The sequence below is a fragment of the Capricornis sumatraensis genome, chromosome 18 (genome assembly GCF_032405125.1).
Source record: "Capricornis sumatraensis isolate serow.1 chromosome 18, serow.2, whole genome shotgun sequence".
Classification (NCBI taxonomy): Eukaryota; Metazoa; Chordata; class Mammalia; order Artiodactyla; family Bovidae; genus Capricornis; species Capricornis sumatraensis.
This window is the reverse complement of record NC_091086.1, coordinates 62941275-62957736: the sequence shown is the minus strand read 5'-3', so window position 1 is coordinate 62957736 and position 16462 is coordinate 62941275. Positions and strand designations below refer to the sequence as shown.

At 43.1% G+C, this 16462-nt stretch overlaps 1 protein-coding gene across 1 annotated transcript in view; it reads right to left on the bottom strand.

Annotated features, from left to right (window-relative positions):
- Positions 1–16462, bottom strand: part of RETREG1 (reticulophagy regulator 1) — a 156395-nt gene that overhangs the window by 106903 nt on the left and 33030 nt on the right. Inside the window, exon 2 of the mRNA XM_068990620.1 lies at positions 2661–2767. Within this exon, the coding sequence (XP_068846721.1) occupies positions 2661–2767 (107 nt within the window). The remainder of the gene's footprint in view (positions 1–2660; positions 2768–16462) is intronic.

The window sequence follows — 16462 nt, the reverse complement described above, 5'->3', positions numbered from 1 at the left end:
TCATGCCTGACTCTTTGTGACCCTAGAGACTATAGTCCACCAGGCTCCTCTGTCCCTGAGAATTCTCCAGGCAAGAATACTGGAGTGGGAGCCATTTCCTCCTCCAGGCAGTCTTCCTGACCCAGGGATCAAACCCCTGTCTCCGGGAGCTCCTGCGTTGCAGGCAGAGTCTTTACCACTGTGCCACCTGGAAGCCCTCAGATATGGAAAATGGTATTAACCAAATGTGACAAAGTTCTGGGCCATGAGATGGAGACACCGTCCCAGATTATCCACATGGGGCCCAAATGGAATCACCAGTGTTCCTGTAAGACAAGGAAGGCAGAGGAGGATTTGACTCAGGCAGAGAAGGAGGTGTCAGAACCACAAAGCAGAAATTGGAGGGATGTCCTACAAGCGAAGGACACCAGGAACCGGCAGAAGGCAGGTCAGACAAGAGATCTTTCCCGAGAGCCTCTGGAGGGAGCATGGCCCTGCCCACACCTTGATTTGGGCCCAGCAATACTGATTTTGAACTGTAAGTGAAGACATTTCTGTTGTACTGAAGAACCAAACTTGTGGTAATTTGTCACTGCAGCCAGAGGAAGCCAATAGGCTATGAAGAGACCTCTCCACTGCTGTGAAAGGGAAGTCACTCAGTTGTGTCTGACTCTTAGCGACCCTATGGACTGCAGCCCACCAGGCTCCTCCATCCATGGGATTTTCCAGGCAAGAGTACTGGAGTGGGGTGCCACTGCCTTCTTCATAGCTTGCAATTCTTGATATGAAAGTTCCACATGTGCAACAGCATCAAGCTGGTGAGTTAACAACAGGGAATGGTCCTTGTAAGAGTGAGAAAAGGAACAGTTACGAAGTCGAATTTCCACTTCATCTTTGGCCTCCCCATTTGTCCATTCCTTATAACTAGTGCCCGGCCTTGGACCAGATCTGTACACCAATGCAAACATTGGGATGCTCAGCTTGCTATGTGAGTCCAGTTACCCTACTGAGCTAGAATGACTGCAGGTAAAATAGGTAAGTGGTTATTTTCTTTCTTCCAAGAAAGAATATAATCTTTCCTCTAAGATTCCCTTGAGGGAGCTTCTGGAGGGTGAAGATGTTACCAAGCCTATTTGAGAGAAACAGGCTCTTCTCTATTAGTTATAACCCAGGCAGAAACACAGGTGTCGCCATGGGTTGTTCCCACCAACCTGAGTACAAAGCTCTACAGCATGGAGATGCCCCAACTCTGTGCTGTGCTTAGTCACTGAGTCATGTCTGACTCTTTGTGACCCCAATGGACTGTAGCCCACCAGGCTCGTCTGTCCATGGGGATTCTCCAGGCAAGAATACCAGAGTGGGTTGCCATGTTCTCCTCCAGGGCATCTTCCCAAGCCAAGGATCGAACCAAGATCTTCTGCATTGCAAGCAGATTTTTTACCATCTGAGCCACCAGGGAAGCCCCAACTCTAGGCAGAATTAGTATTTCTAGGGCGAACAGAGGGGCTTCCCCAAAGGCTCAGCGGTAAAGAATCTGCCTGTAATGCGGAAGACGTGGGTTTGATCCCAGAGTCAGGAAGATCCCCTGCAAGACCAAATGGTAACCCACTCCAGTAATCTTGCCTAGAAAATTCTATGCACAGAGAGCCTGGCAGGCTACAGTCCAAAGGGTCACAAAGAGTTGAACACAACTGAGCATGCACGCATGTGTTAGGGTGAACAGAAAGCATCGGGTGCCTGGTTAGGGTTAGAAGGGAGACAGTTAGGAGCCTATTCTCTGAAACAGAAAAGAGGGGCATGGGGAGGAGGGGGACAGAGCAAGAAGGAAAAACATGTACAAGAATATAAACCAACCTATATAGATTTGAGAAAAGTGGTAACTGGACAAAACCAAATCTGTTCATGTTCCCAGAACAAGCACCTCCAAACCTTGGAGGTATCACCTCCAAGGAATCACCTCCAAACCTTGAAACACGGCCATGTGAAACAATCTTTCTAAATGGTTTACGCATGAGTTAATTTAAGAACCATATAGACTTAAAATATAAACCGGATTTAAAGTGAACTATAGAGCACTGTGGCTTCCCTGGTGGCTCAGAGGTTAAAGCATTGGCCTGCAATGCAGGAGACCTGGGTTCAATCCCTGGATCGGGAAGATCCCCTGGAGAAGGAAATGGCAACCCACTCCAGTGTTCTTGCCTGGAGAATCCCAGGGACGGGGGAGCCTGGTAGGCTGCCATCTATGGGGTCGCACAGAGTCGGACACGACTGAATCAATTTAGCAGCAGAAGCAGCAGTCCATTTTCCAATGGCTCAGTTTCATCAAGTGGGATGTAATAAATATTTAACTGTCATCCTCACTGTGGCCTACTTGAATATCAAAATGCTATTTAGAATAACAGCGCTCAGAGCCAAAAGAGAAACCAGCACACACAAACCATTTGCCCAGCAGCAGCAGTATGACTAAGGACACATCTGTCAATAAATGATAAATACCTAAATAAATTTAAAAAATTTAAAAGTAACACTTAACAAACATTTAAACTAAAAAAGCCAGTGCCTATACAATCTGTTATTTTGTTCCTTTTCAAAGACCACTTAGTTAAAATGTCTACACAAAGGTCAGACATTCAGGGTCTAGAAAATTAAATGCTATAAAAATGAATTCAAAGTTTTCTTACCTCTTGTTCTAGACAAAATCATATCCTTTATTATCTGCATAATAACACGTGTAAGGATCATGACGGAAATCAGGTGATACACTCTCCATGGAGTCAGTGCAAGGAACCTATCACAGCAAAAAACAGACAAATCATTGTTTCTATTTGAGGATTTTACCTTTTTTAAACAATTAGGTTTACTTTCTGCCACAGAAACATAAAATAGATTCAATAAATGATTTCACTTGTCAAAAGCACCCACAACGTGACCATATGAAAGTTACCTGGGACTTCCCTGGTGGGCCAATGGTTAAGAATCTACCTGCCAATGCAGGGGACACAGGTTCAATCTCTGGCTCAGGAAGATCCCACATGTCTCCGGGCAACTAAGCCTGTGCACCACAGCTACTGAGCTCGTGATCTAGAGCCCACGAGGTGAAACAACTAAATCCTGTGTACCTACAGCCCATGCTATGCAACAAGAAAAGCCACCACGAGAAGCCCGAGCACCGTAACTAGAGAACAGCTTCCACTCGCCGCAACCAGAGAAAGCCTGTGCAAAGCAACCAAGACCCAGAGGAGCCAAAAATTAAAGAAGAAAGTTACTTAATACGCATTAGAGACAATGAAATTAAAGCACCTGAGCCATGTGTACTTTTGTGCCAGGCTTTTCTGCTCTAACTGCCCATCTGGGCAAAGGATTTGCGATCTTGGGTATGGCCCAAATAGCACTCTGCTAGATGGAATAGAATTGACCTGGAGCAGAATCATTATAACAAAGCCAGAGCTGCAGGGTCTTCTCAGGCACAGTCAGTCAGTCAGTTCAGTTGCTCAGTCATGTCCGACCTTTTGCGACCCCATGGACTGCAGCATGCCAGGCCACCCTGTCAATCACCAACTCTTGCAGTGCACTCAAATTCACGTCCATTGAGTCGGTGATGCCATGCAAACATCTCATCCCCTGTCGTCCCCTTCTCCTCCTGCCTTCAATCTTTCCCAACATCAGGGTCTTTTCAAATGAGTTAGTTCTTTGCATCAGATGGCCAAAGTATTGGAGTTTCACCTTCAGCATTAGTCCTTCCAATGAACATTCAGGACTGATTTCCTTTATTTTTTTTAATTTAAATTTATTTTAATTGGAGGCTAATTACTTTACAATATTGTATTGGTTTTGCCATACATCAACATGAATCCGCCACAGGTGTACACGTGTTCCCCATCCAGAACCCCCCTCCCACCTCCCTCCCTGTACCATCCCTCTGGGTCATCCCAGTGCACCAGCCCCAAGCATCCTGTATCCTGCATTGAACCTGGACTGGCGACTCATTTCTTATATGATATTATACATGTTTCAATGCCATTCTCCCAAATCATCCCACCCTCTCCCTTTCCCACAGAGTCCAGAGGACTGTTCTATACATCTGTGTCTCTTTTGCTGTCTTGCATACAGGATTATCATTACCATCTTTCTAAATTCCATATATATGCGTTCAGTTCAGTTCAGTTCAGTTCAGTCACTCAGCCGTGTCCGACTCTTTGCGACCCCATGAATCACAGCACGCCAAGCCTCCCTGTCCATCATCAACTCCCAGAGTTTACTCAAACTCACGTCCATCAAGTTGGTGATGCCATCCAGCCATCTCATCCTCGGTCGTCCCCTTCTCCTCCTGCCCCCAATCCCTCCCAGCATCAGAGTCTTTTCCAATGAGTCAACTCTTCGCATCAGGTCGCCAAAGTATTGGAGTTTCAGCTTCAACATCAGTCCTTCCAATGAACACCCAGAACTGACCTCCTTTCAGATGGACTGGTTGGATCTCCCTGCAGTCCAAGGGACTCTCAAGAGTCTTCTCCAACACCACAGTTCAAAAGCATCAATTCTTCGGCACTCAGCTTTCTTCACAGTCCAACTCTCATATCCATACACGACCACTGGAATAAACCATAGCCTTGACTAGATGGACCTTTGTTGGCAAAGCAATGTCTCCGCTTTTCAATATGCTATCTAGGTTGGCCATAACTTTTCTTCCAAGGAGTAACCGTGTTTTAATTTCATGGCTGCAATCACCATCTGCAGTGATTTTGGAGCCCCAAAAAATAAAGTATGACACTATTTCCACTGTTTCCCCATCTATTTCCCATGAAGTGATGGGACCAGATGCCATGATCTTCATTTTCTGAATGTTGAGCTTTAAGCCAACCTCTTCACTCTCCTCTTTCAATTTCATCGCATTAGTATACTGTATTGGTGTTTTTCTTTCTGGCTTACTTAACTCTGTATAATAGGCTCCAGTTTCATCCACCTCGTTAGAACTGATTCAAATGTATCCTTTTTAATGGCTGAGTAATACGCCATTATGTATATGTATCACAGCTTTCTTATCCATTAGTCTGCTGATGGACATCTAGGTTGCTTCCATGTCCTGACTATTATAAACAGTGCTGCGATAAACATTGGGGTACACGTGTCTCTTTCAATTCTGGTTTCCTCGGTGTGTATGCCCAGCAGTGGGATTGCTGGGTCATAAGGCAGTTCTATTTCCAGTTTTTAAAGGAATCTCCACACTGTTCTCCATAGTGGCTGTACTAGTTTGCATTCCCACCAACAGTGTAAGAGGGTTCCCTTTTCTCCACACCCTCTCCAGCATTTATTGCTTGTAGATTTTCGGATCACAGCCATTCTGACTGGTGTGAAATGGTACCTCACTGTGGTTTTGATTTGCACTTCTCTGATAATGAGTGATGTTGAGCATCTTTTCATGTGTTTGTTAGCCATCTGTATGTCTTCTTTGGAGAAATGTGTTTAGTTCTTTGGCCCATTTTTTGATTGGGTCATTTATTTTTCTGGAATTGAGCTGCATAAGTTGATTGTATATTTTTGAGATTAGTTGTTTGTCAGTTGCTTCATTTGCTATCATTTTCTCCCATTCTGAAGGCTGTCTTTTCACCTTGCTTATAGTTTCCCGAATAGCCAAAGTAATCTTGAGAAAGAAGAATGGAACTGGAGGAATTAACCTGCTTGACTTCAGGCTCTACTACAAAGCCACAGTCATCAAGACAGTATAGTACTGTCACAAAGATAGAAATATAGATCAATGGAACAAAATAGAAAGCCTAGGGATAAATCCACACACCTATGGACACCTGATTTTTGACAAAGGAGGCAAGAATATACAATGGAGAAAAGACAATCTCTTTAACAAGTGGTGCTGGGAAAACTGGTCAACCACTTGTAAAAGAATGAAACTAGAACACTTTCTAACATCATACATAAAAATAAACTCAAAATGGATTAAAGATCTAAATGTAAGACCAGAAACTATAAAACTCCTAGAGGAGAACATAGGCAAAACACGCTGACATAAATCACAGCAGGATCCTCTATGACCCACCTCCCAGAATATTGGAAATAAAAGCAAAAATAAACAAATGGGACCTAATTAAAATTAAAAGCTTCTGCACAACAAAGGAAACTATAAGCAAGGTGATTTCCTTTAGAGTTGACTGGTTTGATCTCCTTGCAGTCCAAGGGACTCTCAAGAATCTTTTCCAACACCACAGTTCAAAAGCATTAATTCTTTGGCATTCAGCTTTCTTTATAGTCCAACTCTCACATCTGTACATGACTACCGAAAAAACTATAGCTTTGACTAGACAGACCTTTGTTGGTAAAATAATGTCTATGCTTTTTAATATGCTGTCTTCTCTGTTCAGTTCAGTTCAGTCGCTCAGTCATGTCCAACTCTTAGTGACACCATGAACCGCAGCACGCCAGGCCTCCCTGTCCATCACCAACTCCTGGAGTTCACCCAAACCCATGTCCATTGAGTTGGTGATTCCATCCAACCATCTCATCCTCTGTCATCCCCTTCTCCTCCTGCCCCCAATCCCTCCCAGCATCAGGGTCTTTTCCAGTGAGTCAGCTCTTCGCATCAGGTGGCCAAAGTATTGGAGTTTCAGCTTCAACATCAGTCCTTCCAATGAACACCCAGAACTGACCTCCTTTCAGATGGACTGGTTGGATCTCCTTGCAGTCCAAGGAACTCTCAGGAGTCTTCTCCAACACCACAGTTCAAAAGCATCAATTCTTTGGCACTCAGCTTTCTTCACAGTCCAACTCTCATATCCATACATGACCACTGGAAAAACCATAGCCTTGACTAGATGGACCTTTGTTGGCAAAGTAATGTCTCTGCTTTTGAATATGCTGTCTAGGTTGGTCATAACTTTCCTTCCCAGGAGTAAGCATCTTTTAATTTCATGGCTGCAATCATCATTTGCAGTGATTTTGGAGCCCAGAAAAATAAAATGAGCCACTGTTTCCACTGTTTCCCCATCTATTTCCCATGAAGTGATGAGACCAGATGCCATGATCTTAGTTTTCTGAATGTTAAGCTTTAAGCCAACTTTTTCACTCTCCCCTTTCACTTTCATCAAGAGGCTCTTTAGTTCTTCTTCACTTTCTGCCATAAGGGTGGTGTCATCTACATATCTGAGGTCATTGATATTTCTTCTCCCGGCAATATTGATTCCAGCTTGTGCTTCCTCCAGCCCAGCATTTCTCATGATGTAGTCTGCATAGAAGTTAAATAAGCAGGGTGACAATATACTCCTTTCCTGATTTGAAAACAGTCTGTTGTTCCATGTCCAGTTCTAACTGTTGATTCCTGACCTGCATATAGGTTTCTCAAGAGGCAGGTCAGGTGGTCTGGTATTCCGATCTCTTTCAGAATTTTCCACAGTTTATTGTGATCCACACAGTCAATGGCTTTAGCATAGTCAATAAAGCAGAAATAGATGTTTTTCTGGAACTCTCTTGCTTTTTCCATGATCCAGCGGATGGTTGGCAATTTGATTTCTGGTTCCTCTGCCTTTTCTAAATCCAGCTTGAACATCTGGAAGCTCACAGTTCATGTACTGTTGAAGACTGGCTTGGAGAATTTTGAGCATTACTTTACTAGCGTGTGAGATGAGTGCAATTGTGTGGTAGTTTGAACATTCTTTGGCATTGCCTTTCTTTGGGATTGGAATGAAACCTGACCTTTTCCAGTCCTATGGCCACTGCTGAGTCTTCAAATTTGCTGGTATATTGAGTGAAGCACTTTCACAGCATCAACTCTCAGGATTTGAAATGGTTCAACTGGAATTCCATCACCTCCACTAGCTTTGTTCATAGTGATGCTTCCTAAGGCCCACTTGACTTCACATTCCAGGATGTCTGGCTCTAAGTGAGTGATCACACCATCGTGATTATCTGAGTTGTGAAGATCTTTTTTGTATAGTTCTTCTGTGTATTCTTGCCACCTCTTCTTAATATCTTCTGTTTCTGTTAGTTCCATACCATTTCTGTTCTTTATTAAGCCCATCTTTGCATGAAATGTTCCCTTGGTGTCTTTAATTTTTTTTGAAGAGATCTCTAGTCTTTCCCATTCTATTGTTTTCCTCTATTTCTTTGCATTGATCACTATGGAAGGCTTTATCTCTCCTTGCTATTGTTTGGAACTCTGCATTCAAATGTGTATATCTTTACTTTTCTCCTTTGCCTTTCATTCTCTTCTATTCACAGCTATTTGTAAGGCCTCCTCAGACAGCCATTTTGCTTTTTTGCATTTCTTTTTCTTGGGGATGGTCTTGATTCCTGTCTCCTATACAATGTCACAAACATCCATCCATAGTTCTTCAGGCACTCTATCAAACCTAATCCCTTAAATCTATTTGTCACTTCCACTGTATAATCGTAAGGGATTTGATTTAGGTCACACCTGAATGGTCTAGTGGTTTTCCCTACTTTTTCATTTTAAGTCTGAATTTTGCAATAAGGAGTTCATGATCTGAGCCACAGTCAGCTCCCTGTCTTGTTTTTGCTGACCATATAGAGCTTCTCCATCTTTGGCTGCAAAGAATATAATCAATCTGATTTTGGTATTGACCATCTGGTGATGCCCATGTGTAGAGACTTCTCTTGTGTTATTGGAAGAGGGTGTTTGCTATGACCAGTGCATTCTCTTGGCAAAACTCTCTCTGGAGTCTCCTGCATTGCTGGCGGATTCTTTACCAACTGAGCTATCAGGGAAGCCTCTCCTCGTGCACAGAGAGTAGATAAAGTAGATGCCCTTTACTTACTATCCTGTCTTAGCTTCTGTTTTATGTCGTGTTCATTTCTTTAACTCCTACCCGTTTTCCCACCCATCTCTTAAAAATAGCAGTTATTAGGAACCCAGTTTGCCAGCCCTTTCTAATATCACTGCTCTTTTGTCTATCTGCCCACTTCCTCTCCAGAAGAAAACAAAGAATTCTTTATGATGAACAGCACACAAACCCTACAGTACTTTTTTGGCTTGTTTGTTTTTGATTGGTTTTATAAAGGAACGGAAAGGCAAAGAAGTCACAGGGAGCTTAGAGTCTTCATACAGAAGTTGAAGCCCATTTTACATAAGTTAGTTGGTTAAGCTGCTAATTAATAGTTCTTTGCAAACCCGTGAACTGAAGCCTGCCAGGCTCCTCTGTCCATGGGATTCTCCAGGCAAGAATACTGGAGTGGGTTGCCATTTCCTTCTTCAGGGGATCTTCCTGACCCAGGGATTGAACCCAAGTCTCCCACATTGCAGGCAGATTCTTTACTGTCTGAGCCACTAGGGAATCCTTTCACTTGGGGCAATCATAACTGAGAAAAATTAACAGATTTATCACTTAACACTAACTGTAAAGCAGTGTACAATGTATTAATATAAAAAAGCAAAGAATACATGAAAACTGCCTTCTAGGAACTTACTTCCTCATCAGAGAAATGAACACAGGCTGTGCTAACAAAATCCAAGGCAATGAGTCTTAATGCTATAGCAAAACATGGGCAAAGAGAAAAGAGAAGCAAAGGAGGAGAAATTATTAACTCCAAATCAAGGAAGATCTAGAAAAGTGGCATTGAACTTGGTATGGGAGGATGGATGCAATTCAGAGGAAAATAGAAGCTAAGTTCCAATTAGTGGATATAACATGAGTAGAAGACTCAGACAAGGGTGAGGTGTGCCTGGGGCATGCAGGTGGTCTGGGATAGCCCCAGCAGAAGCAGAGGGATAAAGAAGAGAGTTGGGAGACTGGCAGAGAGAAGAGATTGAGGTGCCAGGCTTAGGGCTGACTGTGGCAAGCCCTGAGGATATAAAGGGAGTTTGGTTTTAACACTACTGACAGTAGAGAAAAAGCCAAAGATATAGGGTAGGAAAATGAAATTGAGTGATTTAGGGAAATGCCTGAGGGCAGCAGAGAAGATGAAGTAGATAGGAAGGAAACTGGCATTCAAGAAGGTTATGCAGTGTGCTTGGTGAGAAGTGGCCAACATGAGATGCTGGTAAAGTATGGGTAAACCCTCTCCCAGAATGTGGGCAACCCAAGTTCAAGGTCTGGTTCTTATGCTAATTGTCTGTGTGTGACCTGGGCCAGAGTGGGTAAAATAGGTCAGTGCTTCCTAAGTATAGTTCTGCCAACTGTTAGCAGCCTGCCTGCCTGGAAAGCTTGTTAAAATACAGATTCCCAGACCCCAGGCTCCTCCCCCCAGATCCTCTGAAATAGGTGGTTTAAATACTAGTATTTACATTCAATAAATATCTATTTATGGGGGCCTACACTGGGCCACTTCATGGCAAATAGTTGTGGAAACAATGGAAACAGTGAGAGACTTTTATTTTCTTGGGCTCCAAAACCACTGCAGATGGTGACTGCATACATGAAACTGAAAGACGCTTGCTCCTTGAAAGTAAAGCTATAAAAAATCTAGACAGCATACTAAAAAGTAGAGACATTACTTTGCCAGCATGAGAGATGGTAAAGGACAAAGAAGCCTGGCATGCTGCAGTTCATGGGGTTGCAAAGAATTGGACATGACTGAGCAACTGAACCACAACACACTGAAGTGGCAGTTCTCAGAATTTTTGATAATGATCTACTGTAAGAAATTCATTTATATCTACATACATACAGATGAAACCAGCTTCAAAGTGATATTTGTCCTTATAATGTGTGATGACTTCTGACACTTTCCTTCAATTCCACTATATTTTAAAATGCTGACTGCGATTCACTTAAATGACTCCACAAATGAGTTGTAACTCAGTGTGACTCACATTGCATCAGAAGGAATCTGCAGATGTTAGATTATTATGTTTCATTAGAAAGGCCTTTGCTTCAGAGTCAGGTAAAGACCTAGGAGAGAAAGTTCCCTCAAGTTTAAAGATCTTTTGAGATAACCAGGAAGCCATTTAAGGATCTCTTAAAAACCAAAGAAATGCAAAATGAACTGAATCAGTGCTGGTCATTACTTATTCTTTTAGTGGAAATTACAATCTTCCAGGAAGACAAAAATTAGGGAATGATAGGACTTTGACCCATCGCCCTGGCTGCTAATAGCTCTCATTTAGAGGGCATTGCCATAGCAACTCCAAGAGCCTTGAGAATGCCCCTCATATGCCCTGAGCCAGGGACTAGTTGGTATCTTGCCCAAGGGTCTCATTGGTCATTAAAGATCCTCAGCCAAATGAGAATGTAACCCAATCACTATTCAATACTTGGAGTGGAAATGCCAAAATTGTATGGGATTGCATGTCTCCTTGGTGAATGAGTGTCTTTGCAGTCCAAGAGTTAAGAATAGAAATGTCTAAGAAACAAAGTCCTAATATTAATAATTTGTACCTAGGAAAAACCTGCATATTTTTGGTATTTTAGTTATTTACACTGCCTATGAGGATTCATCTCATGGTTCCAATGAAAATATGTAGCATAATTTAGATTTCTGATTTGAAATTCAAATCATAGGAACACTTATGAATGTATTTATTTTATGGGAATTGCCTAATATTTGGCAGATCTTGGTTGTCAGACAAGGTCATTTTTTAAAACTTTTATTTTCGTATCTTTCAAACATATACAAAAAGAGAAACTGAAGTAGAATAAACCCAGCTTCAATAATTCTCCATTCATGGCCAGTCTTGTTTGTTTATATTCCCACACACTGAAGCTCTCTCCTATTTCTATATCTATTTCTGCTTTATTGACTATGCCAAAGCCTTTGACTGTGTGGATCACAAGAAACTATGGAAAATTCTGAAAGAGATGGTAATACCAGACCACCTGACCTGCCTCTTGAGAAACCTGTATGCAGGTCAGGAAGCAACAGTTAGAACTGGACATGGAACAGCAGACTGGTTCCAAATAGGAAAAGGAATACATCAAGGCTGTATATTGTCATTCTGCTTGTTTAACTTATATGAAGAGTACATCATGAGAAATGCTGGGCTGGAGGAAGCACAAGCTGGAATCAAGATTGCCTGGAGAAATATCAATAACCTCAGATATGTAGATGACATCACCCTTATGGCAGAAAGTGAAGAACTAAACAGTCTCTCTTTTTTTAAAAAAAAAATATTATTTTTACTTTATTTTACTTTACAATATTGTATTGGTTTTGCCATACATTGACATGAATCCACCACGGGTATACATGCGTTCCCAAACATGAACCCCCCTCCCACCTCCCTCTCCATAACATCTCTCTGGGTCATCCCCGTGCACCAGCCCCAAGCATCCTGTATCCTGCATCGGACATAGACTGGCAATTCGTTTCTTACATGATGAAAGGGAAACAGGAGAGCGAAAAGTTGGCTTAAAGCTCAACATTCAGAAAACAAAGATCATGGCATTCAGTCCTATCACTTCATGGCAAATAGATGGAGAAACAGTGGAGAAACAAATCTAAAAAATAAATAGATTTATTTTCTTGGGCTCCAAAATCACTGCAGATGGTGATTGCAGCCATGAAGTAAAAAGACGCTTACACCTTGGAATGAAAGTTATGACCAACCTAGACAGCATATTCAAAAGCAGAGACATTACTTTACCGACTAAGGTCTGTCTAGTCAAGGCTATTGTTTTTCCAGTAGTCATGTATGCATGTGAGAGTTGGACTATAAAGAAAGCTGAGCACCAAAGAATTGATGCTTTTAAACTGTGGTGTTGGAGAAGACTCTTGAGAGTCCCTTGGACTGCAAGGTGATCCAACCAGTCCATCCTAAAGGAAATCAGCCCTGAATGTTCGTTGGAAGGACTGATGGTGAAGCTGAAACTCCAATACTTTGGCTACCTAATGAGAAGAGCTGACTCATTTGAAAAGACCCTGATGCTGGGTAAGATTGAAGGCAGGAGGAGAAGGGGACGACAGAGGATGAGATGGTTGGATGGCATCACTGACTCAATGGACATGAGTTTGAGTAAACTCCAGGAGTTGGTGATGGACAAGGAGGCCTGGCATGCTGCAGTCTGTGGGGTTGCAAAGAGTCAGACGCGACTGAGCAACTGAACTGAACTGAACTGAACTGAAGCTCTCTCCACCACATACACAGCTAAATTATTTGAAGCAAATATCAAACTTCACAAAATTTTATTTTTTGTGTGTGTTATTTGCAAATGTCATTTATCTTCAAAAACAAAAAGGGCCTTTTAACCTAACAACAATATCACTATCACATCTAATAATACTGCTTAATGTCCTTAATGCAAACATTCTTTCATGTCATCAGGCACCTGTCAGCATTCCCAATTGCCCAGTCATCTTTTGCACCCATGTGCACACACACACATGAAAATACTGAAAGACTGAACCAGAATCTGAAAAAATCATACACTGAAGCAGACAGATGTGAGTTTTAAGTTTCCTGTAATTTGTAGGTTTCCTGTCTGACCCTCATCTCTCTCTCTCTCTTTTATTTATTATTATTACTGTTTCTGCTTAAAATGATCATGGAAGAAACAGACTCATTTTGTCCAGTAAAGCGTTCCAAAGTCTGAGAATCATTTCTTGTATCCTTGTGGTTTAGTGTAACATTTTCCTTTAGCCCTTCTGCAGACTGTGAAAACTGGTGGTTGCATCTACTGTCTTGACCAGATTTCAGCTCAGTTTCTTTTTCTACAGAGCTGCATGACAGGTGGACCTGTGTGTTCCCATCAGGAGGTACACAGTGACCGCTGTCTCGATTCTGTGACATTAGCAGCCGTTGGTGATGGCTGCCTGGCCGATACTTCCTCAGGGGCTACCCGGGGGTGGGAGCACTTCGTTCTTGCCTCAGGTGTTAGCTGGGTCACGTCAATCAAGAGAAACTTCCCTTCGTCAATGTCGGATGACCAGGAGAGATGGATCTCAAGGCAAAGGCGGGATCAACACTTGATTCCTTCTCTTTATTTACCAGCCTTCAAGAAAATGAGACCTTAGTGCTCTCTAATACTAAGATGTAAGGCAAAGGTAGAGAGGCTGCTCTCCTTCATTCCTTTTCAGTGTTTATGAGCGAGGTGCCTCAGCCCCCGGAGTCTCACCCCTACAGACCCTCAAGTGGCCCATCTTGGCTGGTGAGAGCTTAATCAGGTTGGTTCCTGAGTCCCTTTGGTATAAACTATAGTAACCTTTGATAATAAAACACTTTAAAGGAACAGGGAAAATATAAACTTTACAAATGCAGTTTAACATGTGGAAAGGAGTATAACGAAACTTTTTAATGAAACCGATCTCAGATGATAAAGAATCTGCCTGCACTGCAGGAGACCTGGCTTCGATCCCTGAGCTGGGAAGGTCCCCTGGAGAAGGGAATAGCAACCCACTCCAGTATTCTTGCCTGGAGAATCCCATGGACAGAGAATCTGGCGTGCTGCAACCCATGGTCACAACGAGTCGGACATGATTGAGCCACTAACACACACAATCATTCATCAAAGACTCTCCTGAAAATGACTGCTATAATTTGTTGGATTTATAAACAAAATAATGCTATGATAGCTAAAATTGAAAGCTCAAGAATAACAAGGGTTGCAATCTGACTAAACCAAATTATATTTTTTTAAAAATAGTTGAACAGAGGGCTTCCCTGGTGGTCTAGTGGTAAAGAATCTGCCTGCCAATGCAGGGGACATGGGTTCAATTCCGGGCGCTGGAAGATCCCACGTCTCAGAGCAACCAAGGCTGTGTGCCACAACCTTGGAGACCATTCGCGTAGAGCCTGAGTTCTGCATCAAGAGAAGCCACAGCAATGAGAAGCCCCAGCACCACAACAGAAAGTAGCCCCCGCTTGCTGCACCTAGAGAAAGCCCTCCTGCAGCAGTGAAAACCCACTGCAGCCAAAAATAAAATAAATAAGTAACATCTTTAAAAAACAAATAGTTGAACAGAGTTGTTTCAAACCAATCTTTTCTTTTCTGAAAACTGTCTTATAGGACATCAAAAAACAAAAACAAAAAAAAATCCCTGCCTGCCAGCCGTAAGAGATTCTGATTCTGGCACTCTGTGGCACTACGCAGAGAAAGACTACACTTTTTCATCCAACCCATGATTCCCTCGGTAAGCATCACCCAGTCCTACTGAAACACATCTCGTATGGGGAAGCTCAGCATGTCTTCTGCACCCAGTTCCCTACAGTGTCCTTTCATTACTGGGGGGAAGGGGAAATCCCATTTTCTTCCATAACCAGTGACTGTCGGGCCCTGGGCTAGCTGCGGGGATACACTGATGACTAAATCCCAGAGAAGCTGAGAAGCAGACAAGTAAACAGCTATGTTTAACCCAAGTACTTTCCACAAGACTGTGGAAACAGGAAACAGGACTGATGACCACATAAGAAAGGCAGAGAGAGCTCTCGAGAGAGGGTGGCGTTTAAGCTGTCGACTTCCCTAGAGCAGCCAGACTTTGCCAGGTAAAAAGGCACCAAAGGCATTCCAGGTTGGGGAACGGGGTAAGCAGGGGAACAGCGAGAGGCTTGGACAGGAGAGGGAGAAAGTGCCCTTAACACCGGCCTCCCTCGACCCAGAGGCTCAAGTTCTGCCATCCAGAGCCACACTGCAGTGAATAGCACGGCTGATGTCTAGTGAGTGCAAGCATGGTTCTAGACATCGTTTAATGTAGGTATTCACTCGTTTAATCCTTATAGCAATGTATGTATTCGCTCATTTAATCCATATAACAATCCCATGAGGAAGCTACTACCATTAGCCTGATTTTGCAGAGGAGCAAGGAGAGGTTAAGAAATTTGCTCAAGGCCTCAGGATCAGGGGAGGTGGGACCAGGATTCAGACGGGATCTGGGGATCCAAACAGCTTGGCTCTAAGCCAGCTCTCTCATCACCTTGCAAAACACCTCCAAAACACAAGCTCCTCTTCTTCCTCCTCCTGTTACTACATGAAAACAGCTAGAAGGGCCGTCACCGAGTTTGGAGAGTATGTCTGCTCAGGGTGTGCTGAACTGACTCAAGAGATCCCAAGAGCACTCCTCAGTGACACCGGCCACCAACACCAAGGTTGCAGAAAGTGGGGGTCGTGATCATGCCTCGTCAGGACAAACAACCCTGGTCCCGTCACCTCTTCCCCATGTGTCTAATCCCACTCTGCCCGGGCTCCAGGGTTGACTCTTTTCAGACCAAATGCTCCCACTGGGCATCTGTAGGGGAGCCAGGAATCCCTAGGGGCCTTGAATCCCTTTGTTCTGGATTCCAAAGCTCTACTTATACAGTTTTTTAAAAATTAATAGGCTGTATTTTTAGAGCAGTTTTAGTTTACAGAAAAACTGAGTAGACTGTGCAGAGACTTCCCATATCCCCTCCTCCCCTATACTACCATCCCACATGCAGTGTCTCCTAGTATTAACATCTTGCTTCAGTGTGATACATGCGCTATGACTGATGAACCAATACTGATAGGTTATTAACCAAGTGCATAGATCACAGGAGAGCTCACTCTGTCACACATTCTGTGGGTTCTGACAAATGCAGAATTTCACATATCCATCATGACAGTGTCACCCG